This window comes from Schistocerca piceifrons, chromosome X (genome assembly GCF_021461385.2).
Source record: "Schistocerca piceifrons isolate TAMUIC-IGC-003096 chromosome X, iqSchPice1.1, whole genome shotgun sequence".
NCBI lineage: Eukaryota > Metazoa > Arthropoda > Insecta > Orthoptera > Acrididae > Schistocerca > Schistocerca piceifrons.
In genome coordinates this window covers 81,183,316-81,207,660 of record NC_060149.1, presented here as the reverse complement: position 1 = coordinate 81,207,660, position 24,345 = coordinate 81,183,316, and the positions used below count along the sequence as shown (strand labels likewise).

At 41.0% G+C, this 24,345-nt stretch overlaps 1 protein-coding gene across 1 annotated transcript in view; it reads right to left on the bottom strand.

Annotated features, from left to right (window-relative positions):
* Positions 1–24,345, bottom strand: part of LOC124722185 (dynein axonemal heavy chain 7-like) — a 913,348-nt gene that overhangs the window by 6,224 nt on the left and 882,779 nt on the right. The window contains exon 39 of the mRNA XM_047247384.1: positions 19,827–20,056. Within this exon, the coding sequence (XP_047103340.1) occupies positions 19,827–20,056 (230 nt within the window). The remainder of the gene's footprint in view (positions 1–19,826; positions 20,057–24,345) is intronic.

Sequence of the window (24,345 nt, the reverse complement as noted above, 5' to 3'; positions counted from 1 at the left end):
CAGTTTCACATCTGACTTTTAAAGACATTCATGAAAGATTGTAACTGGGACCTCTTGCTTTAATGTAAGGATTAGTCAGTTTTACAATTACAGTAACTTGCTCAGTGAAAAATATGCCTTAAGCTACTGGAACAAGTTTTTTTTTCTTCATATATACAATGATTTCTACTTCATAATTTATTTGATATTTACGTTGTAATTTGTTTTTTAACTATTATTATTTTACTATTAGAAAAACATTTTTAAACACGACATTGCTTTAAAAAAATGCTACCCACCTCAAGCAAGGTGGCATACAGAAATTGAGAGACAACAGTATGTAGAAATAAAAATGTTTATTTTATATTGTGGAAATCTGGAATGTGAAGGCAGACTGGAGATAGGCAAACGTCTCTATAGAGTAATGCAAATGTTTGAAAAGCCATGCGACAATCTTAGAAACAGGGATCAAATACTTGCAATTGTAATCAAATTAATTGTTGAGATCATTTTATTGTAAAGGAACAGAGAAGCGATTTTTGTCTGTGTTGTGTCCATTGAAATTTAAGTAGTATTTTGAGGATAAGAAAGAGATTACTCAAAAGCACTGGATATTTAGATGTCTATGATGATGATAAAGTTTTTCAAAATAGTGGCTGGTGAAATTACAGGAATGACTCAGTGTAAAAGACTACAATCAACAGTGAAAATGAAAATAATAGACTATTAAGGATAAATGGACACACCAAAAAATATGTTTCATAAAGGGACATGATGTAAAATAGAACAACCTGTGAAAATTGCACATTATTTCTTTAGAACATTGAGAAAGTTGGAATGGAGAGAATACAGTCAGTTCCACAAGAAACAGTATGCATAATGTTAAATGTAACATATGCAGCAACATCTCTGGTAGTACCTGTAATCAATGAACTTTTACACATTGTATAGATGCACAGGGTGAGACTTGAATGTTTTGTTTCGTCAGTTACAGTTTTGGCTATTTGCACTAATTAGCAGCCAATTTAAACGCGTAAAAATGAACAACATTTATCAAAAATTCTTCTGAGCTCCATTAGAGAACTCCTTGGTTCAAACAAGGCAAACTAGGTGCTTCAAGAGGATAATGGTCCAAAACATCGCAGCCGTCTCTGTACAGTGCAGAAGTAAGACAATTGGGTGTCCTTGATGTGTTCGCCTGCAATTCCTCCAGATGCAAATCCTATCAAAAGTGTTTGGTCATATATTAAGATGAAGCTTAAAGGAAAGCCAATATATACTTTGAAGCAGCTGTCATATAAAATCAGGTTGATTTGGATGCTGTTACTGTGAGAATATGCAGAAAATCTCATGGAAGGCATGCCAAAAAGGTGCCAAGCTATAATTGATAACAGCTGCAATTGGATATCAGGTAATTCTGCAATTAGTAATAACACGTCTTTTCATGTAAATATATGCTCATAATAGTGTCTTTTATTTCATACAGATAATGGTATACACTTTCTTGTGACCTGTCTGTATACAGGGTGCTCCATTGATAGTGACCGGGCCAAATATCTCTCGAAATAAGCATCAAACGAAAAAACTACAAGGAATTAAACACGTCTAGCTTGAAGGGGTAGCCGGCCAGCGTGGCCGAGCGGTTCTAGGCGCTACAGTCTGGAACCGCGCGACCGCTACGGTCGCAGGTTCGAATCCTGCCTCAGGCATGGATGTGTGTGACGTCCAGGTTAGTTAGGTTTAAGTAGTTCTAAGTTCTAGGGGACTGATGACCTCAGATGTTAAGTCCCATAGTGCTCAGAGCCATTTGAACCATTTTGAAGGGGTAAACCAGATGGCGTTATGGTTGGCACGCTAGATGGCGCTGCCATAGGTAAAATGGATATCAACTGCGTTTTTTAAAAGAGGAACCCCCATTTTTTATTACATATTCGTGTACTACGTAAAGAAATATGAAAGTTTTAATTGGACCACTTTTTTCGCTTTGTGACAGATGGCGCTGTAATAGTCACAAACGTATAAGTACATGGTATAACGTAACATTCCGCCAGTGCGGACGGTATTTGCTTCGTGATACATCACCCGTGTTAAAATGGACCGTTTACCACTATTGTGATCAAAATGCCCAACAGGCGTGTACTATGTATGCAGCTCGGTATCCTGGACGACATCATCCAAGTGTCTGGACCGCTCGCCAGATAGTTACGTTATTAAAGGAAACATGAAGTGTTCAGCCACATGTGAAACGTCATCCACGACCTGCAACAAATGATGATGCCCAAATAGGTGTTTTAGCTGCTGTCAAGGCTAATCCGCACATCAGTAGCAAACAAATTGCGCGAGAATCGCGAATCTCAGAAACGTCGGCGTTGAGAATGCTACATCAACATCGATTGCACCCGTACTATATTTCTGTGCATCAGGAATTGAATGGCGACGACTTTGAACAGTTCTGCCACTGGGCACAAGAGAAATTACGGGACGATGACAGATTTTTTGCACGCGTTCTATTTAGTGACGAAGCGTCATTCACCAACAGCGGTAACGTAAACCGGCATAATATGCACTATTGGGCAACGGAAAATCCACGATGGCTAAGACAAGTGGAACATCAGGGACCTTGGCGGGTGAATGTATGGTGCGACATTATGGGAGGAAGGATAATTGGTCCCCATTTTATCGATGGCAATCTAAATGGTGCAATGTATGCTGATTTCCTATGTAATGTGCTACCGATGTTACTACAAGATGTTTCACTGCATGACAGAATGGCAATGTTCTTCCAACATGATGGATGTCCGGCACATAGCTCGCGTTTGGTTGAAGCGGTACTGAATAGCATATTTCATAACAGGTGGATTGGTCGTCGAAGCACCATACCATGGCCTGCACGTTCACCAGATCTCACGTCCCCGGATTTCTTTCTGTGGGGAAAGTTGAAGGATATTTGCTATCGTGATCCATCGACAACGCCTGACAACATGCGTCAGCGCATTGTCAATGCATGTGCGAACATGACGGAAGGCGAACTACTCTCTGTTGAGAGGAATGTCGTTACACGTATTGTCAAATGCATTGAGGTTGACGGACATCGTTTTGAGCGTTAATGTGATATTTTCAGGTAATCACGCTGTAGCAGCATGCGTTCTCAGAAATGATAAGTTCACAAAGTACATGCATCACATTGGAACAACCGAAATAAAATGTTCAAACGTACCTACGTTCTGTATTTTAATTTAAAAACCCTACCTGTTACCAACAGTTCGTCTAAAATTGTGAGCCATATGTTTGTGACTATTACAGCGCCGTCTATCACAAAGAGAAAAAAGTGGTCTAACTAAAACATTCATATTTCTTTACGTACTGCACGAATATGTAATAAAAAATGGGGGTTCCAATTAAAAAAAACACAGTTGATATCCGTTTTTACCTCTGGCCGCGCCATCTAGCGGGCCAACCATAGCGCCATCTGATTTCCCCCTTAAAGCTAGACAAGTTTCGTTCTTTCTACCGTAGTTTTTTCGTTTGACGCTTATTTCGTGAGATATTTGGCCCGGTCACGATCAGTAGACCACCCTGTACATTAAATGTTCAATTGTGCATATTGGAGTAAACAAAAATGCAAGGCACATTATGAGTCAGGTACAGAGAATCACACACAGTTTTAGAACTACGTTATTTCATAGGTCTTACTATTGAATTTTAAGCCAAGTGGGGAATAAGCCATTACACGGAACTACTCTGTTTTTAAGAACATTAAAAATGATTAACTGGTGTGTTAAGGGCAGTTACTGGCAGCAGACTCTCAGTGTGCTGTACTGTAACATATGATACACTACTGGTCATTAAAATTGCTACACCAAGAAGTAGTACAGATGATAAACGGGTATTCTTTGGACAGTTATATTATACTATATTATGTGATTACATTTACACACAATTTGGGTGCATAGATCCTGAGAAATCAGTACCCAGAACAACCACCTCTGGCCGTAATAACGGCCTCGAAACGCCTGGGCATTCAGTCAAACCGACCTTTATCAAAGACACGCGTTCTATTTAGTGACGAAGCGTCATTCACCAACAGCGGTAACGTAAACCGGCATAATATGCACTATTGGGCAACGGAAAATCCACGATGGCTAAGACAAGTGGAACATCAGGGACCTTGGCTGGTGAATGTATGGTGCGACATTATGGGAGGAAGGATAATTGGTCCCCATTTTATCGATGGCAATCTAAATGGTGCAATGTATGCTGATTTCCTATGTAATGTGCTACCGATGTTACTACAAGATGTTTCACTGCATGACAGAATGGCAATGTTCTTCCAACATGATGGATGTCCGGCACATAGCTCGCGTTTGGTTGAAGCGGTACTGAATAGCATATTTCATAACAGGTGGATTGGTCGTCGAAGCACCATACCATGGCCTGCACGTTCACCAGATCTCACGTCCCCGGATTTCTTTCTGTGGGGAAAGTTGAAGGATATTTGCTATCGTGATCCATCGACAACGCCTGACAACATGCGTCAGCGCATTGTCAATGCATGTGCGAACATGACGGAAGGCGAACTACTCTCTGTTGAGAGGAATGTCGTTACACGTATTGTCAAATGCATTGAGGTTGACGGACATCGTTTTGAGCGTTAATGTGATATTTTCAGGTAATCACGCTGTAGCAGCATGCGTTCTCAGAAATGATAAGTTCACAAAGTACATGCATCACATTGGAACAACCGAAATAAAATGTTCAAACGTACCTACGTTCTGTATTTTAATTTAAAAACCCTACCTGTTACCAACAGTTCGTCTAAAATTGTGAGCCATATGTTTGTGACTATTACAGCGCCGTCTATCACAAAGAGAAAAAAGTGGTCTAACTAAAACATTCATATTTCTTTACGTACTGCACGAATATGTAATAAAAAATGGGGGTTCCAATTAAAAAAAACACAGTTGATATCCGTTTTTACCTCTGGCCGCGCCATCTAGCGGGCCAACCATAGCGCCATCTGATTTCCCCCTTAAAGCTAGACAAGTTTCGTTCTTTCTACCGTAGTTTTTTCGTTTGACGCTTATTTCGTGAGATATTTGGCCCGGTCACGATCAGTAGACCACCCTGTACATTAAATGTTCAATTGTGCATATTGGAGTAAACAAAAATGCAAGGCACATTATGAGTCAGGTACAGAGAATCACACACAGTTTTAGAACTACGTTATTTCATAGGTCTTACTATTGAATTTTAAGCCAAGTGGGGAATAAGCCATTACACGGAACTACTCTGTTTTTAAGAACATTAAAAATGATTAACTGGTGTGTTAAGGGCAGTTACTGGCAGCAGACTCTCAGTGTGCTGTACTGTAACATATGATACACTACTGGTCATTAAAATTGCTACACCAAGAAGTAGTACAGATGATAAACGGGTATTCTTTGGACAGTTATATTATACTATATTATGTGATTACATTTACACACAATTTGGGTGCATAGATCCTGAGAAATCAGTACCCAGAACAACCACCTCTGGCCGTAATAACGGCCTCGAAACGCCTGGGCATTCAGTCAAACCGACCTTTATCAAAGTCGGAAACGTCATGGTACGCATTTCTCCTCCTTACACGAGGCATCACAACAACGTTTCACCAGACAACGCCGGTCAACTGCTGTTTGTGTATGAGAAATCGGTTGGAAACTTTCCTCATGTCAGCACCTTGTAAGTGTCGCCACCGGCGCCAACCTTGTGTGAATGCTCCGAAAAGCTAATCATTTGCGTATCACAGCATCTTCTCCCTGTCGGTGAAATTTCGCGTGGTGTAGCAATTTTAATGGCCAGTAGTGTATAAATGCATCATTATTGATTAGTTTTGCTACTGGTAGCTCGAGGCAGTAAATTGTTGAACTGACAATGAGGAAATTAGGTATCACTTTTTAAAGAAGTCATGTTCAGCATCTGTATGCTTATACCAAGCTATTTAACCTGGCAAGAGGAAAAAATTAATTCATTCAAAATTTACTCATGGTTGTCAAAGACCCATTGGCACAATGGAGTTGCACCAGTAAATGAGATAGATGAATCTGAGAGTACATTTTCAATGTCACTGACATATGAATGATGGGCAATCTCAAGATTTGCCACACTAATGATAACCCAGAAGAATCATGTGGTGGAGTACACTGCAATCTGCAGTAAAGTGATAGTTGCCATATACACAATGTGCAGATACAAAATTTTAATGAGTGGTTTCTCAGGTTTCAATTAAAGGCCTGTTCCTCAGATACACAGCAGGACAGCAGGATAGTGAATTATTATGTATGGATTTAATGAGCATAGGGCAGAGACTGACACACTCCTGTGTCAACACATTTCATGTGATAGAAACTGCACTGTGGTGCTATAGACTGAAGATGATCTTTGAAGGGGAGGTAGTAAGCAGCAAACAATAAGACTGCTGGATGCACCCATTTCCACATCTCCATCTACGTGGAAACTCTGCAAATTACATTCAAGTGGCTGGCAGAGGGTTCATCGAACCACCTTCACTATAATCCTCTATTATTCCACTCTTGAACACCCATAACTTTCTCTTCTAGCTCTGATTCCCCATATTTTATTCTGATGATTGCTTCTTACTATGTAGGATGGCGTCAACAAAATATTTTCAGAGGAGAAAATTGGTGATTGAAATTTCGTGAGAAGATCCCGCTACAATGAGAACACCTTTGTTGTATTGATGTCCACCCCAAAACCTGTATCATGTCTATGACACTCTCTCCTCAATTTCTTAACAATACAAAATGTACTGCCCTGCTTTGAAATTTCTCGACGTGCTTTGTTAATCCTATCTGGCAAGGATTGCAGACTGTGCAGCACTACTCCAAACAGTATGGTCAAGCGTAGTGCAGGCAGTCTCTTTAATGGATCTGTTGCATCTTTTAAGTGTTCTGCCGATAAAATACAGTCATTAGTTAGCCTTCCTCACAACAATGTCTTTGTGTTCTTTCCAATTTAAATTGTTTGTAATTGTAATTCCTAGGTATTTACTTGTATTTATTGCTTTTTGACTTGATTAATTTATCGTGTAACCTAAGTTCAACGGATTTCTTTTAGAATGAGATTTTCACTCTGCAGCAGAGTGTGCGCTAATATGAAACTTACTGGCAGATTAAAACTGTGTGCCGCACCGAGACTCAAATTCGGGACCTTTGCCTTTCACGGGCAAGTGCTCAACCAACTGAGCTACCCAAACACGACTCACGACCCGTCCTCACAGCTTTACTTCTGCCTGTACTTTGTCTCCTACCTTCCAAACTTTACAGAAGCTCTCCTGCGAACCTTGCAGAACTAGCACTCCTGAAAGAAAGGATATTGCGGACACATGGCTCAGCCACAGCCTAGGGGATGTTTCAAGAATGAGATTTTCACTCCGCAGCAGAGTGTGCGCTGATATGAAACTTCCTGGCAGATTAAAACTGTGTACCGGACCCAGACTCGAACTCGGGAGCTTTGCCTTTCACGGGCAAGTGCTCTACCAGCTGAGCTACCCAAGAACTTTCTTTTAGCACTCATGTGGATGACGTCACACTTTTCATTACTTAGGTTCAATTGCCAATTTTGGCTCCATAAAGATATCGTATATAAATCGTACTGTAATTTGTTTTGATCTTCCGATGACTGAACTAGATGACAAACAACAGCATCATCTGCAAACAACCTAAGATGTCTGCTCAGATTGTCTCCTAAGTCATTTACATAGATAAGGAGTAGCAGAGGGCTATAACACTACCTTGGGTTTGCCAGAAATCAATTCTGTTTTACTCAGTGACATTCCTTCAATTACTACAAACTGTGTCCTCTGGGACAGGAAATCACGTATTCACTCACATAACTGAGATGATGTTCCACAAGTACACAATTTGATTAAAAGCTGCTTGTGAGATCTAGAAATATGGAATCAATTTGAAACCTCTAATTGATAGCGCTCAACACTTCCTGTGAGTAAAGAGCTAGCTGTGCTTCACAAGGATGATGTTTTCTGAATCTGTGTTGACTGTGTGTCAATTAACAGTTCTCTTCAAGGTACTGGTAATTCATAATGTTCAGGTACAATATATGTTCCAAAATCCTGCAGCATATCGATGTTAATGATAGGGGCCTGTAATTTAGTGGATTACTTCTATAGCCTTTCTTGAATATTTATGTGACCTGTGCAACTTTCCAGTCTTTGGTAATGAGTCACAACACCAAATACACCTCAGTTGTATAGCTTGATATCTGTGAAGACTCTTCTTCATGGTGGGATTTACTGAACATCATGTGTAAATGAATGAATGAATGGATGAATCACAACACCAAATGACCCTAACACAAAAACACAGCAATTACATGTAGATATGTGCCAAAAAAGTTGGCTAAAGCTTGGGTGCTGACATTCGCCACTTCTGAATTACAATAGAAATACTACAGTGCAATTAGTCAAGTGTTCTGGTGACCTGTTTTGCAAGTTCAACCATTCTACAATGTAATATCAATAGTTAATTAATGAAAAGGAAACCATTCAGTTCCAGCTGAGGTTAATAAATCCAAGAACTAAGGAATTTTGTAATATGCTGTAATAATAAAGCATGTATTTTCCAAAGAATAGCATAACATACTGAACAGGTTACTAGATTTAATCATCAGTTATGATTCACATTTTCAATTTTTTGTTTATTTCAGATGTCATTCCTGAGATTTTTATTAGAATAAAATTATTCATTTTCTGTTTGCTTGTTTAATTTTATATGTGTGAAGTGGTGGTTAGTTTCTAATTTAATATGCAAGGGTTTGTTTTTGTATATTGCGACATTGTAATGTTTTCAAAGTTTAACAGAAATACATAAAATGTACCAGTCCAAATCACGTTAATTTCAATTTTCGAAGATGCTAAAAATTCTTTTTGTCCTACATAATATAGCACTCTCTCAATTAAATCTGTCGAGGGTGTGTTATATTTAACATTAATATATGTCAAGGGGACCCAAAGCTGTGTGCAAATGTGGGCTGTGCCCCCTGTCCGCCTAGCTTTCAGAGAAAGGAAAGATACAGGGTGTAAACGGTATAAGGCGCCAAAATTATACAGATGGCACATCTCGCAATGCTTGACAAAAAAGTCTAGTAACATGTTTGCGTATTCCCTACGGTTGTCCCAGAAAAAAACAGTTCGTCTCAGGATAATGGTTTTGGAAAAGTAGATACTTGGCCGTGCACGTACGTAAGCAATCGGTTCCTGTTATTGCCCGCTGCGCGTATTGACATCGCGAACCTAAATCGTAAACACATAGGCAACTGCGGCCTAAGTGGCTGCGTCATTTTAATACACCGAACGACGACAGTAGGCGAGTAACCTGTGCAGATGTTATTGCAACTCTGTTAACTGTCAAGATGGAAAGGAGACTTACTATAGCTGAACTATGCGATATGCATTTAATTTATGGAGAGGCAAAAGGTGTTGCGAGGGCAACTGTACGAATTTATCGAGAACGCTTCCCACAACGACGACTTCCTGCACGAAAGACATTTGCTGCTGTCCACCAATGGTTTGTGTCATTGTTATTCTCTACTTGTATGCGATTATTATGCATTTACATCTTAATGCAGTACAGTAGTTATCTGCACCTTTGTAAATTTTCGTCCGTATGCGAAACGTATCTTCTGTTCTGATATGCTTTCCGTTTTTGTTACATCATGACAGAATACAACTGACGAGTACGTGTTTAATTTCCTTAGATTGAGAGATACTGACTCTTCACTGCCCCGCGCAGAAGGCAGAGGCCCACAACGCACCGATCGTACATTGCAAGCTGAGGGAAGAATTCTGGACCGCATCCAGGAGGATCCTTCTCAGAGTACTAGAAGCATCGCCCGCCACGTGGGTATATCGCACACTGTCGTTCATCGCACTTTGTAAGAGTAGCGTCTGCGGCCTCACCACATTCAACGCGTACAAACATTGGAAGAACAAGGTTTCCCTCCATGACGTGAATTCTCAGAGTGGTTTTTGTTACACAGTGCGCAGCATGATTTTGTCAACAAAATACTCGTCACAGGTGAAACGTGTTTCACTCGCGACGGAATAACTAATTTCCATAACATGCACACGTGGAGTGTACACAATCCTCGCCACGTAGTGGCAACACATTTTCAGCGACGATTTTCCGTAAATGTGAGGGCGGGTATGCTCGATAATTACATTATTGGGCCCTATGTTTTACCTGCACGTTTGACTGGTAACTATTACCGAACGTTTCTAGAGGAAACATTGTTACCACCGATGTTAGAAGACATTCCGTTAGGCATACGTCATAACATGTGGATCCTCCACGATGGTGCTCCACCCCACATTGGTCACAGAGTACGCAGATTTTTGGATAGTCGATTTACAGGACGATGGATCGGGCGTTCGGGTCCACGTCGATGGCCAGCACGCAGCCCTGATTTAAATCCACTGGATTTTTACTTTTGGGACCATATGAAAGAACTTGTTTACGCCGAGCCAGTAAATAATGTGGACGAATTGACGCAGAAGATTTTAGATGCTCCTAATACCATAAAGGCCAATGTGCATGTGTGTGAACGAGTGCAATGAAACTGGGTTCGCCGTAATGAAGCATGTGTAGAAGCGAATGGTGGTCATTTCGAACATTTATTGTGGTATTGGTGTAAGAGGAAACGAAATACAGGGTAATGGGTTTTCTTTTCGTTACGATGTTGCTGTACAGAAGGAAAATAATGTGAATTTAGTATTCGTTATGGCATTGCCGTAAAAAGGTGAAACAGTTGATTGTAAATAATGCACAACTATCTACTTGGTGATTGATTGAATTTGTACTAATGGAAATACATTGTGTTTGATATTAGCTTGTCATTACTACTACGACCTTCGTTATCAACTTGTTGAGAAACAGACTGGTTGTATTCAATTCACGTAAAGCGAATTACATATTCTTCACAACCCAAAAACCGTTTACATTCCTTTTTTCGGTACCACCTGATTATCACACCACGTCGTTGTACACGTCCAATGATTTCAATCCTCTGGTCGGCTCGTTGCCTTTCTCTGGCCGCCCCGTCATTGTAGGCAATAAGCTCGGTACTCCGTGTACTGTCGGTTGACTACGTAAACAGAAATGCGTATACTATCTATCCTACGAACATTAGCTTTTAATAATACAAAAATAAAGTACATGATGCAAGAAAATGTCATTAGACTTTTTGTCAAGCACACAGAGATGTACCATCCGTATAATTTTGGCGCCTTATACCGTTTACACCCTGTATAGTGCAGTCAGGCGTTTTTCCCTAAAGGAAGTGATTTAAAAGTCAATATTATGCCAGTTTTGAACAGGGTATGAAATGAAATTTTTTATTACTATTTACAAGCCATCATTTGCCTTCCAAATTATTAAAAATACTCCATATTGTTTGGGTACCTTTGATATATATTGTTCTTATGTTTCACATTAAATCAAACAATGGGTACTCCATGTTGGAATATTGACAACATAAGGAAAAGGTAGTTTGCTTCTGACTGTAAAAGTGGCACATTTGGGTATAGACAATAACAACAAAAGACTATTGCACATTTAGCTTTCAGCCAAAGCCTCCTTCAAGAAAGAAAACAGATAAACATTCATTCACACAAGCAAGCACTTGTCACACACACATGACCACCTTCTCTTGCAGCTCACACCGGAATGCAACTATCAGGTAGAACGAAATCAGCAATATGAAGTGGGCAGAGAAGGGGAATGCAGAGAGGGATATGAGTGCTGTCTTGTGGAATGTGCAGGGTCTAGACCACGAACAGACAGTGAGGGGGAGGGGGGAGGGAAAATGGAGAGCAAAAAAGAAGACGAGAAGGGAAGGGGAAAAATGGGAATGTGAATTGCCTGAGAGCAGCACACAGAGAGGGTAAATGGTTCAAATGGCTCTGAGCACTATGGGACTCAACATCTTAGGTCATAAGTCCCCTAGAACTTAGAACTACTTAAACCTAACTAACCTAAGGACATCACACACACCCATGCCCAAGGCAGGATTCGAACCTGCGACCGTAGCAGTCTCACGGTTCCGGACTGCAGCGCTAGAACTGCACGGCCACCGCGGCCGGCAGAGAGAGGGTAAGGGGATGAGAATAGGGAGGAGGTCATAGTCAGAGGGTGTGGAAGCTTTTGAAACTGTTGGATGGAGGATGCAGGGGCATTAGGTTACAGTAAGTTGAGACTGGGATAATCTCAAGAACAGAGAATCTGTTGTAAAGATAAATCCCATATGTGTAGTTCAGAAAAGATGGTAGTGGAGGGGAGTATCCAAATGGTATTCACAGGTGTCCCGGCATCTGGTGGGATAGGTTAAGCCTGTGACGGGGCTGGAATAGGAAGTGTTGGATGGATTGATTGGACAGGTCTTGCACCTCAGTCTTTCACAGGGATATGATCCCTGTGGCAAGGGATTGGGATTGGAAGTGGCATGGGGATGGAATAGGCTGTTGTGGGTGTTGGGTGGATGTCAGAACAAAACTTCAGGAGGGGTGGGATGGATTTTGGGCAGGATGTCTGTAGTTTCAGGGCATGATGATAGATAATCAAAGCCCTGACAAAGGATATGGTTGAGTTGTTCTAGTCTGGCGTGGTACTGGGTGACAAAGGGGGCACTCCTTTGTAGCTGGTTCTTGGGGGTGGTGGGTATGTGGGGAAATGGCATGGTTGATTTGTTTGCAGACTAGGTCTGGGGTATAGTGTCTGTCTGTGAAGGCCTTAGTGAGAGCTTCAGCACGCTGCACCAGGGAGTTTCTGCCACTACAGATATTCTGTCCCCAGATGGCCATGTTTTATGGTAGGGTGTGGAAGGGATGACAGCTGTCAAAATGCTGGTACTGTTTGTTGGTTTAATATGGACAGAGGTGTAGATGGAGCCATCAGAGAGGAGGAGGTGAACTTTGGGTTGAGGTTCTAACATTGTGAAGGAATGATGATCAGGTCTCTTGGGCCTGGTCCAGATCACCAAGAAATCATCAATGAACCTGAATCAGGCTAAGGATTTGGCATTTTGGGAGGCTAGGAAGGTCTCCTCTAGATGCTTGAAAAACAGGTTGGCATATGAGGGTGCCATTCAGGTGCCTTTGGTTGTGCTGAATATTTGTTTGTATACCTTAACAGGGCAGTGGGTTTGGAGTTTGAAAGATGCTGGGAAAGATAGTGTTCAACAGAAGTAAGATTATGGGCATGAGGGATGTTAGTGCAGGGAAGTGGCATCAACAGTGTTGAGTAGGGAACCAGAAGGTAAAGGGGTTGGGAAGGTGGAGAGTAGGTGAAGGAAGTGGTTGGCGTCTTTGACATCAGGCTAGATTACAGGCAACTGATTGGAGGTGTTGGTCAATGAGGGCCAAAGTTCTTTCAGCTGGAGCCCAGTAACCAGCAACAATGGGGTCCCAGGATTGTTGGGTTTGTGGATTTTGTGAAGCATGTAGAAGTTGTGTCTGTCAGTGGGTGTCATGATAGTGTGGAGGGAAATGGATTCAAGGGGTTTAAGCAGGGATTGGAGATTATGTTGGGCATTTGGGATGGGAACACTCTGGCAGAATTTATAGGTGAAGCAGTCAGATAACTGGCAGAGGCTTCCACCAGGCAGTCACTGTGATCATGACGACGGTGGTGGAAAATTTGCCTGCAGGTAGGATGATTAGGTCAGGTGTTTTCTTTAGGTTGTGTATGGCTGGCCCTTCTTCTTCAGATAGGTTGCTGTTCTGAGGAAGGGACTTCGGCAAGGAAGCTGAGGCCAAGTTGAAGGTAAGGCATTCGTGGAAGGTGACCAGGGGATGGTTGGTGGGGGGGATGAAGATTGGTCGTGGTATGAACTCAAAAGGCAGGGTTCAAAGTTGGGATCAGGCTGGATTTGGCTGGCAGGACTGGTGGCAAAGAAGTGTTTCCATTGCAGGGATCAGGAAAAGGAGAATAGGTTTCTTACAAATCCAATATGGTTAATTTGGGGTTAGGGCTAAAAGAGAGGCCTTTGAATAGAACTGAAGCTTCTGTGGGGCTGAGGGTTTTGCTGGAAAGGTTAGCAATAGTCTTCTGGGGATGTTTCAGATCTGAATTTGGTGGAGTTTTGGTACGGGGTTTGGTGGGATGTGACAAGTTGAAAAGGTCATCTAGGCAGGAGCTGGGTGCTATGAGGGGTTGACAAGGAGGAAAACTGTGGGTAGGATAGGCTTTGGATAGTGGTGCTCTGAAGTGGCAGTAGGATGTCAGCAGATTGGATAACTTATGAAGGTGGTGTCTGGAAAGCTCCTCCAGTTGCTGGAGAACAAGGGATACAGATTCAGAGATGTGATGTATTTAGCAGGATTGCGCATTACCAGAAACTTGTGCAGTGAACAGAGATGGTTCTGGAATGGCTGTGCCATAAATACGTGTTTTTGCAGTATCAGGTTTGTGAGGGCCAGGGACTGGTGGGATCTGAAAAGATGAAGGTCCTTGTGAAAGTAAGGGTGGGGCACAGAGAAAGGAATTTCTATGGTTAGGCTATTGGGAAAAAGGGGGGGGGGGTGCTTGCGTTCTTTCATGGTTTAGGCATAATTGAAACAGGATGTGGCAATGCGTTTTAGCCAGGGAAAGGGATACTTTTTTGAACTGGTGCAGAAAGATGGAACAGGGGTCCACTTTGAATGATGCGGAAATGGGCAAATGACAGTGTTTGACAGTTGTGAGGGGAGCTGGATAACAGAAAAGAGACGTAAAAGAACATAAATACACATTAAAAAATGACCAACAGATACGTAAAAATACGCAAAAATGAGCCAAACTACATAAAAATACGCACAAATACGTTAAAAAATGTACAGAAACGTGGGAGAAAAGGAATGGATGTGGTACAGGATTATGCATGTGTTGGAATAAGAGAAGAAAGTGGGAAAGGGGATTGGTTATGTCAAGGGTCACAAGTTTTTGTGGCATGGGTAGGTGTGAAAAATAAAATTCAGACCTATGTAAGGATGAGAGAGGAAGAGGGATCAATAGCAATAATTATAATTTTAAGAATCTGGGGCCTCAGATGCTTCATCAACAATACATGTGGTCATGTAACCATGTGTTGTGTGTGCATTAGATCATTGTCACAGGGTGGCTCATAAATATTTGTGGTTTTCAAGGTGGGGAATAAACACAAGAAAGAAGAGAAAGAATGGACACTGAGAAGGTTAACACTATAGAGAATAGCAACAAACGAAGTGATCACAGGCCATCCTGTGGTACAACACGTAGCTGAACATAAAATGCATGGGTTCAATGGCAACTTCACAACCTGGGCCATCTGCATTCTCTGCTCCACCACCAGCTTTTGTGAACTGCACACATGTGAGCTATCCTTATAACACATTCTCCACTCCCGAAATTATCCTGGCCTTTAGCCTTTGGTAACCTACTATCTCTACACCCTCCACCCAACAGCTTCCCCCTCTGTCCTATCATCTCCCCCCTATTCTCGTCCTCTCACCCTCATTGTGTACCAATCACAGCCAATGCACCTGCCCATCTTCCCCATTTCCTGCTCCTCTCCTTTTTTGCCATCTGTTTCCTCTCCCCTCCCTTTCCCCTCTCTGCCTGCAACGTCATTATACTGTACCTGTTGGCAACCTAGTCTCTGCACAGTCTGCCAGACAGCACTCTTATCTCCCCCCACCCATACTCTGCCATCCATTCCCCTTCCCTGCCCCCTCCAGACTGCTGTTTCCATTCTACATGTCAGTAGCATTCTGGTCAGTGCTGCCAGAGATGGCAGTCACATGTGTGTGAGATGTGCTTGTTTGTGTGAATGAATGTGTGTGCATTTCCTTTCCTGAAAGAGGCTTTTGCCAAAAGCTAAATTCTATTTCTTCATTAGATATGTCTGCATCTCAATGTGTCATCTTTACAGTGAGTAGTACACTATCTTTTCCTTATTTTCTTTCATACAAACATGCAGTTGTACACACTATGCACATTTACCAACACTTTAATTGATACACTTAAACAAAACTTCTATTTTGACTCAATGATTAACCTTTTAGAAGAATAAAAGAATAGACTGTTACATGTAAATTAGTATTACACAAATGAGAGCTGGCATAAGCAATTTTAACTTAGTTCATAATATTTCTTTTAAAGTTTAATTAATTTTGTCTTTATTTTAAAAATTTTCAGAGTTTTTGTGAGAAACAGTCGTCTGTGGAAATGTTCTATGCCTTTAGATTCATAAGATTAAATTACTGACTGTAGGTGAGTAAGTAGTCTGGAGTGGGCAGTTGTACAAAAGGGTCTGACACAAGAATCAAAACTGTGAGGTAATGAGAAATGCATGGACCACAGTAGTGAGATTTATTTAAATGAAGGAACTGTCAAAACTATCAAGGCAACACTAAGGGATTAATACACTGAAGGGCCACAGAAACTGGTACACCTGCGTAATATCGTGTAGGGCCCCCACGAGCATGTAGAAGTGCTGCAACATGACGTATCAGGGACTTCACTAATGTCTGAAGTATTGCTGGAGGGAACTGACACCATGAATCCTGCAGGGCTGTCCATTAATCCATATGAGAGCGAGGGGCTGGAGATCTCTTCTGAACAGAATGTTGTAAGGCATCCCTGATATTCTCTACAATGTTAATGTCTGGGGAGTTTGGTGGCCAGAAGAAGCGTTTAAATTCAGAAGAGTGTTCCTGGAGCCACTCTGTAGCAATTCTGGACATGTGAGGTGCCACATTGTCCTGCTGGAATTGCTCAAGTCTGTTGGAATGCACAATGGCCATGAATGGATGCAGGTGATCAGACAAGATGCTTAAATATGTGTCACCTGTCAGAGTCATATCTAGATATGTTATGTGTCGCATATCACTCCAACTGCAAGTGACCCACACCATTAAAGAGCCTCCACCAGCTTGAACAGTCCCTGCTGACATGCAGGATCCATGGATTCATGAGGTTGTCTCCATACCCACACATGTCCATCCACTTGATATAATTTGAAATGAGAGTCATACAACCAGGTAACATGTTTCCAGTCATCAACAGTCCAATTTCGGTATTGGTGGGCCCAGGTAAGGCATAAAGCTTTGTGTCATGTCGTCATTAAGGGTACACGAGTGGGCCTTCATCTCCTAAAGCCCATATCGATGATGTTTCATTGAATGGTTCACAAGCTGACATTTGTTGATGGCCCAGCATTGAAATCTGCAGCAATTTGTGGATGGTTGCAATTCTGTCATGTTGAATGATTCTCTACAGTTGTTATTGCTCCTGTCCTTGCAGGGTCTTTTTCCAGCCATAGCGATATCAGAGATTTGATGTTATACCAGATGAAATGGCTGTACAGGAAAATCCTCACTTCATCGTTACCCCAGAGAAGCTGTGTCCTGCACCAAATATAACACCATATTCAGACTCACTTAAATCTTGATAACCTGCCATTGTAGTAGCAGTAGCCAATTTAACAACTGTGCCAGACACTTGTTGTCGTATATAAGTATTGCCGACTGCATCGCCATATTCTGCCTGTTTATACACCACTGTATTTGAATACACAGGCCTATGCCAGTTTCTTTGGCACTTCAGTGGAGACTGATGTTGTGAAATTGAATTAAGAAGTAGAAATTGATCTGAACTGTGAAACGTTATGGATGTTGGGAATGCATGAATCCCAATATTTGAATTTGTGTTAATGAGAGAATAACTGTTTAAGTTGAATACAGAAGTAAAGTGATTTATGGGAACTATAGCAATAGGAACATTAAATTGAAACTAAACTCTGTCCAAATAGGCCTTGGAATGGCCGATAGTACTGACCAACTGTCTTGTAATCCTCAGCCTACCGGCATCACTGGATGTGATATGGAGGGACATATGGTCAGCACATCACTCTCTTGGCTGTTGTCAGTTTTCATGACCGGAGCCACTACTTCTCAATCAAGTAGCTCTTCAATTTTCCTGAAAAGGGCTGAGTGCACCCCGCATGCTAACAGCACTTGGCAGGCTGACAGTCACCCAGCCAAGTCCTAGGGAAGCCAACAGTACTTAACTTTGGTGATCTGACAGGAACCAGTGTTACCACTGCAGGAAAGCTATTGGCAATATGAACATTATGTACGCCAATTATGATGAAGGCCTATGTCAGATCAGTGAGTGCAAATTTTTAGCAACTGTGCTGTGTGAATAGGCTAATTACAATAAAACAGGAAAAGTGTTGTTTTACTTTAGTTTCAAGAATTACATCACTAACTGAAATAGAAATTATCAGAACACTGATATTTGGACAGATATTTATTACTAGGCCATGGATGAGTTTATTACTGAGCATGGATAATCCAAATTTATTTACTCCGCTGGCTATTACAATTGCAAGAGCATGAAGGTGACATGCATTATGATTTCAGCACATCAAAAAAGTGGCTATAGTAATACCACCTATGTTCTGTTTGTAAGGGAAGATTAAGGAGTGAGTGTCTCTCTCCAAAATCATATTTGAAAGTGTTTTGCTTGTAAGATGATTGTGTTATGTCTCACGTAGGAAGAAGAAGCTTCTACCAACACACATCAAAATTCAGCAACAGTAGGAGTGTGGCCTATTGAGACTGCAGCTTGTCATTCCTTGACATCGCTGCTTATGCTGGCCAGAATCCTACGATTTTCGTGCAAATGTAGAATCAGTGGTTCCAGGAGGATCATATCCAGTATTACGCAGGGTTTCAATGGCCCTGCATTACTAATGTTTGATAGGAGAGACATACTGTTTGGTCAACAATGCAGTATCACACTGCCATGTCACATATCATGAGTCAGGAAACAAGACGGTTTGCAGCAAGATGAGTATCCACTGGGCACCATGGATTGTATCACAGTGCCTGTTATAGCAGCTACCCTTGACGTGGCAGCAGAAAGAGGTGCACCTGAGCTTGTGCACCCAATTACTGCACTGGACACACAGGAGTGACACCACAACATCTATTTGGAAGAGTGGTGTCTTTGCTGTATCCAGTGTTGTCTCTCTGCTGCCATGTTGGGAGAAGCCACAACAATGGTTACCATGCTGACAGTCCACAGAGCTCCAGAGGTCACTGCACTGTCAATGAGGATACTTGTCTTGCTGAACATTTCCTGACTCAACTTATGAGACATGGCTGTACATTCATGCACAGCTGAGTGAACAATCTGTCCACATTCTCAGGTAACACTCACATGGAGCCATTGAGAACCCGCATTGCATTCAGTATGGCTCTCCTGAACTCATCTATTCCATTTTTGCATGACAGTCACAGAATCTGATAAATGTGAGTACCAATATTGTGAAATGAACCACATTCTTGATGGGCTTTCCTACTGTTGCTGAGCTCCGGCATGTTCTAGTAATCATTTTTCCTATTTACACAATGCATAACACAATCTTCTTACAAGCAACCAACAATAAAATGTGATTTCTGAATGAGAAATCCATTGGGTAATATTTTCTCATATACAGAATGTAAATTGGCTTATGTAGTGCATTTGCAGTGAAATGTTAATCATTTGCCCAGCCAAGCATATGCTACACATCATGCCAATTTGACATTTGTTATTTCCTGCCTTAATTGTATTACAATTTTAATGACCAGCAGTACATTGCAATACTAAATGACATGTTGGAGTGTTACATGCAATACAACACTGTCAGAAATCTAAGTAGTCTTAACCATCTGCTTATGGTGCTACTACCTAGCATTTTCATTGTGAATACACAAGATATCATAAAATACCAAATATGGAATACTGATTTAACAAAGTAATCACCTGATACAATCCCAACGAGCACCATCCAAAAACAATCCATATGTATAGACACCATCATCTGGAGCCTCATTCACAGAATAAACTGAAAGAACTTCAAAGTCAAAGTCCAACATGCAAATGTGAATGCCATGTTTTCTGGCATAATTTAACTTAATTGCACTAAGAAAGGCTTGAGTGAAGAAGAATCCTGGTAACCAAAAAGATGATGGTATTCCTTTTTCACACCAGTCCTGTAACATCAGTGAAACACAGTTTTTGGATTACACATTGTACAGTAAAAGTACAGTAAATTTTTGTGGATAAAGTGTAAAAATCTCTTTTTAAGTACAACTTCCACAAGCTTCCAAATACATGTAACATTGTACAATATTAAAAAACTCAGGATGGAAAAAAATACCTATATGAAGCTAGGCGACCAGTGACCAAATAGGGGGAATTTTGAGCAGCAGATAGGCACATAGGGATGAATGATTACCCACAGTCTACCATAGACAACTGTCATCTTTTCTTTTAGCTTTCAGTTTGGATCCTCTACTTGTAATATCTTCTAGCTATATATCACAACATTCACCTGTTATGCCCCCTACCTATTTGCAAAGGTGCCAGCAGCTGTACAGTGTGTATCTACACTTTTATTTTCTCTCCTTACCCCGTCCCACACCACCTGCTACTCCTTCACTTTTCTACCTTATCTGTGTTCAGCTGGTCCAACTGTCATCACTACTAGCAGCAACTGGGATGTAGCATTGAGAGAGAGAATGACTGTGTACGTATGAGCTTTAAATGATGACAGCAACAAGAAAGTGCTTCCAAGGTCCATTCGTAGATCCTTCTTTCCATCTGACCTACCATGTTGTTGTTGTCTTCAGTCCTGAGACTGGTTTGATGCAGATCTCCATGCTACTCTATCCTGTGCAAGCTGCTTCATCTCCCAGTACCAACTGCAACCTACATCCTTCTGAATCTGCTTAGTGTATTCATCTCTTGGTCTCCCTCTACGATTTTTACCCTCCACACTGCCCTCCAATGCTAAATTTGTGATCCCTTGATGCCTCAGAACATATCCTACCAACCGGTCCCTTCTTCTTGTCAAGTTGTGCCACAAACTTCTCTTCTCCCCAATTCTATTCAGTACCTCCTCATTAGTTATGTGATCTACCCATCTAATCTTCAGCATTCTTCTGTAGCACCACATTTCGAAAGCTTCTATTCTCTTCTTGTCTAAACTATTTATCATCCATGTTTCACTTCCATACATGGCTACACTCCATACAAGTACTTTCAGAAACGACTTCCTGACACTTAAATCTATACTCGATATTAACAAATTTCTCTTCTTCAGAAACTCTTTCTTTGTCATTCCCAGTCTACATTTTATATCCTCTCTACTTTGACCATCATCAGTTATTTTGCTCCCCAAATAGCAAAACTCCTTTACTACTTTAAGTGTCTCATTTCCTAATCTAATTCCCTCAGCATCACCCAACTTAATTCGACTACATTCCATTATCCTTGTTTTGCTTTTGTTGATGTTCATCTTATATCCTCCTTTCAAGACACTGTCCATTCCGTTCAACTGCTCTTCCAAGTCCTTTGCTGTCTCTGACAGAATTACAATGACATTGGCGAACCTCAACGTTTTTATTTCTTTTCCATGGACTTTAATACCTACACCGAATTTTTCTTTTGTTTCCTTTACTGCTTGCTCAATATACAGATTAAATAACATTGGGGACAGGCTACAACCCTGTCTCACTCACTTCCCAACCACTGCTTCCCTTTCATGCCCCTCAACTCTTATAACTGCCATCTGGTTTCTGTACAAATTGTAAATAGCCTTTTTGCAGTTTCTTCAGTTACCAAGTGTTAGCTATGGTTAAGTTATGCTCTGTGCAAAATTCTACCAGACGGCTTCCTCTTTCATTTCTCTCCCCCAATCCATATTCACCCACTATGTTTACTTCTCTCCCTTTTCCTACTCTCGAATTCCAGTCACCCATGACTATTAAATTTTCATCATCCTTCACTACCTGAATAATTTCTTTTATCTCATCATACATCTCATCAATTTCTTCATCATCTGCAGAGCTAGTTGGCATATAAACTTGTACTACTGTAGTAGGTGTGGGCTTCATTTCTATCTTGGCCACAATAATGTGTTCACTATGCTGTTGGTAGTAGCTTACCCGCACTCCTATTTTTTTTATTCATTAATAAACCTACTCCTGCATTACCCCTACTTGATTTTGTATTTATAACCCTGTATTCACCTGACCAAAAGTCTTGTTCCTCGTGCCACCCAACTTCACTAACTCCCACTATATCTAACTTCAACCTATCCATTTCCCTTTTTAAATTTTCTAACCTACCTGCCCGATTAAGGGATCTGACATTCCACCCTCCGATCCATAGAATGCCGGTTTTCTTTCTCCTGATAACGACGTCCTCCTGAGTAGTCCCTGCCCGGAGATCCGAATGGGGGACTATTTTACCTCTGGAATATTTTACCCAAGAGGACGCCATCATCATTTAACCATACAGTAATGCTGCATGCCCTCGGGAAAAATTACGGCTGTAGTTTCCTCTTGCTTTCAGCCGTTCGTAGTACCAGCACAACAAAATTTTGGTTAGTGTTGCAAGGCCAGATCAGTCAATCATCCAGACTGTTGCCCTTGCAACTACTGAAAAGGCTGCTGCCCCTCTTCAGGAACCACATGTTTGTCTGGCCTTTCAACATATACCCCTCCGTTGTGGTTGCACCTATGGTACGGCCATCTGTATCGCTGAGGCACGCAAGCCTCCCCACCAACGGCAAGGTCCATGGTTCATGGGGGGAGGTGACCTATCATATTGTGGAAAATAAGGGATTTTACAATGAGAAATGTAATACAGGATGATGATATGTTGAAAGCATAATCACATTAGGTAGATAAGCTATAAGAGTGGTTGTTAATAATTATTCTTTCATGACAAAATGCTATGAAAATGTGTAAAAAGAACTGTTACAACCCTTCTGCATTGACATGGAATATAGTTAAGCTAAATGTATTGAATCTAATTAAAGACTACAACAAATTTGGTCCTGTGACAAAATGTGCCATTCTTTATTGTATCTCCTCTATCTCACCTATCAGTCCTACCTGGTAAGGTTCCAAGACTGATGAGCAATACCCAAGAATCAATCAGATAAGTGCCTTGTGAGGCACTTCTTTTGTGGATGAGTTACATTTCTTTAAGATTCTTCCTATGAATCTCAGTTTGGCATTTGCTCCTCTTACTATTTGTTGTATGTGATCATTCCACTGAAGGTTGCTCCAGATAGTTACTCATAAGTATTTTATGGTAATACTGCTTCCAGAAATTTGTCATCAGAAGTGCATTTGTATATAAGTGGATTTGTTTTCCTGTGTATGCACAATCAGTTGTACATTAGTGGATTTCTTTTTCTACATATGCACAATATGTTACATTTATTTATGTTTAGGGTGATTGCCAGAGCCTGCACCATTAATGTATCCTCTGCAGGTCTTTCTGTGAACTGATACTGGCTTCTGGCATTGCTGATTTCTTACAGACAACCATATCATCTATGAACAATCTTGAGGAGCTTCCAACACTATCTAACAGATCATTTCTGTACATTGTAAACAGTAACAGTACTGTCACACTCCCTTGGAGTACTCTGGAAATTATCTTTGCATCTGTCAATTTTATTTCATTAAGAGTGGCATGTTGAGTTCTGTCTGTAAGGAACTCTTGAATTCAGTGGTAAATCTGGTCTTATACATGGTGAACTCATATTTTATTTCAATAAACAACAGAATGGGGTGGCATTAAATGCCTTCCTGAAGTCAAGGAACATGACATCAACCCAAGTGCCACTGTCTACAGCACTATGGATCTCATGGAGAAACAGACGGAACTGAGATTTGCAAGATCTCTGTTTGCCAAATCCATGACAATTTTTGTAGAGGAGATTTTCATTCTCCAAAAATGTTATAATTCTTGAATATAAAATATGTTACATAATTCTACAATAGATTGAGGATATATGCCTATAGTTATGTGCATCTGTCCTATGACCCTTTATGCAAACAGGAATAACATGTGCTTTTTCTAGTCACTATGCACTCTTCATTGCTCCAGCAAACTATGCTAAATTGCTGCGAGAAGGGTAGCAAATTCTTTTGGATAATGTTTTTAGAATATTACAGGTATCCCATCTGGTTCTGATGCCTTTCCAGTACTAAGCAATTATAGTTGTTTTTCTATTCCATGATCAGTTATCTACCATTTTGACATTCATATGATGATTGAAAGGAGGGGCTGTATTATGATCGACCAAACTCTCTTAGGCTTTGTTATGTCCGCACTATAACATAACAAATATTCCGTGATAACCAAATTTATTTGAACTTCCGTCACTCAAAACAAAACTTAAGTTTGACTACACAACACTTTGCTTGCTGTAGCGCCAAGGAGAATACAGAGTCACTAGTAGAGAATACAAGTCCAAACC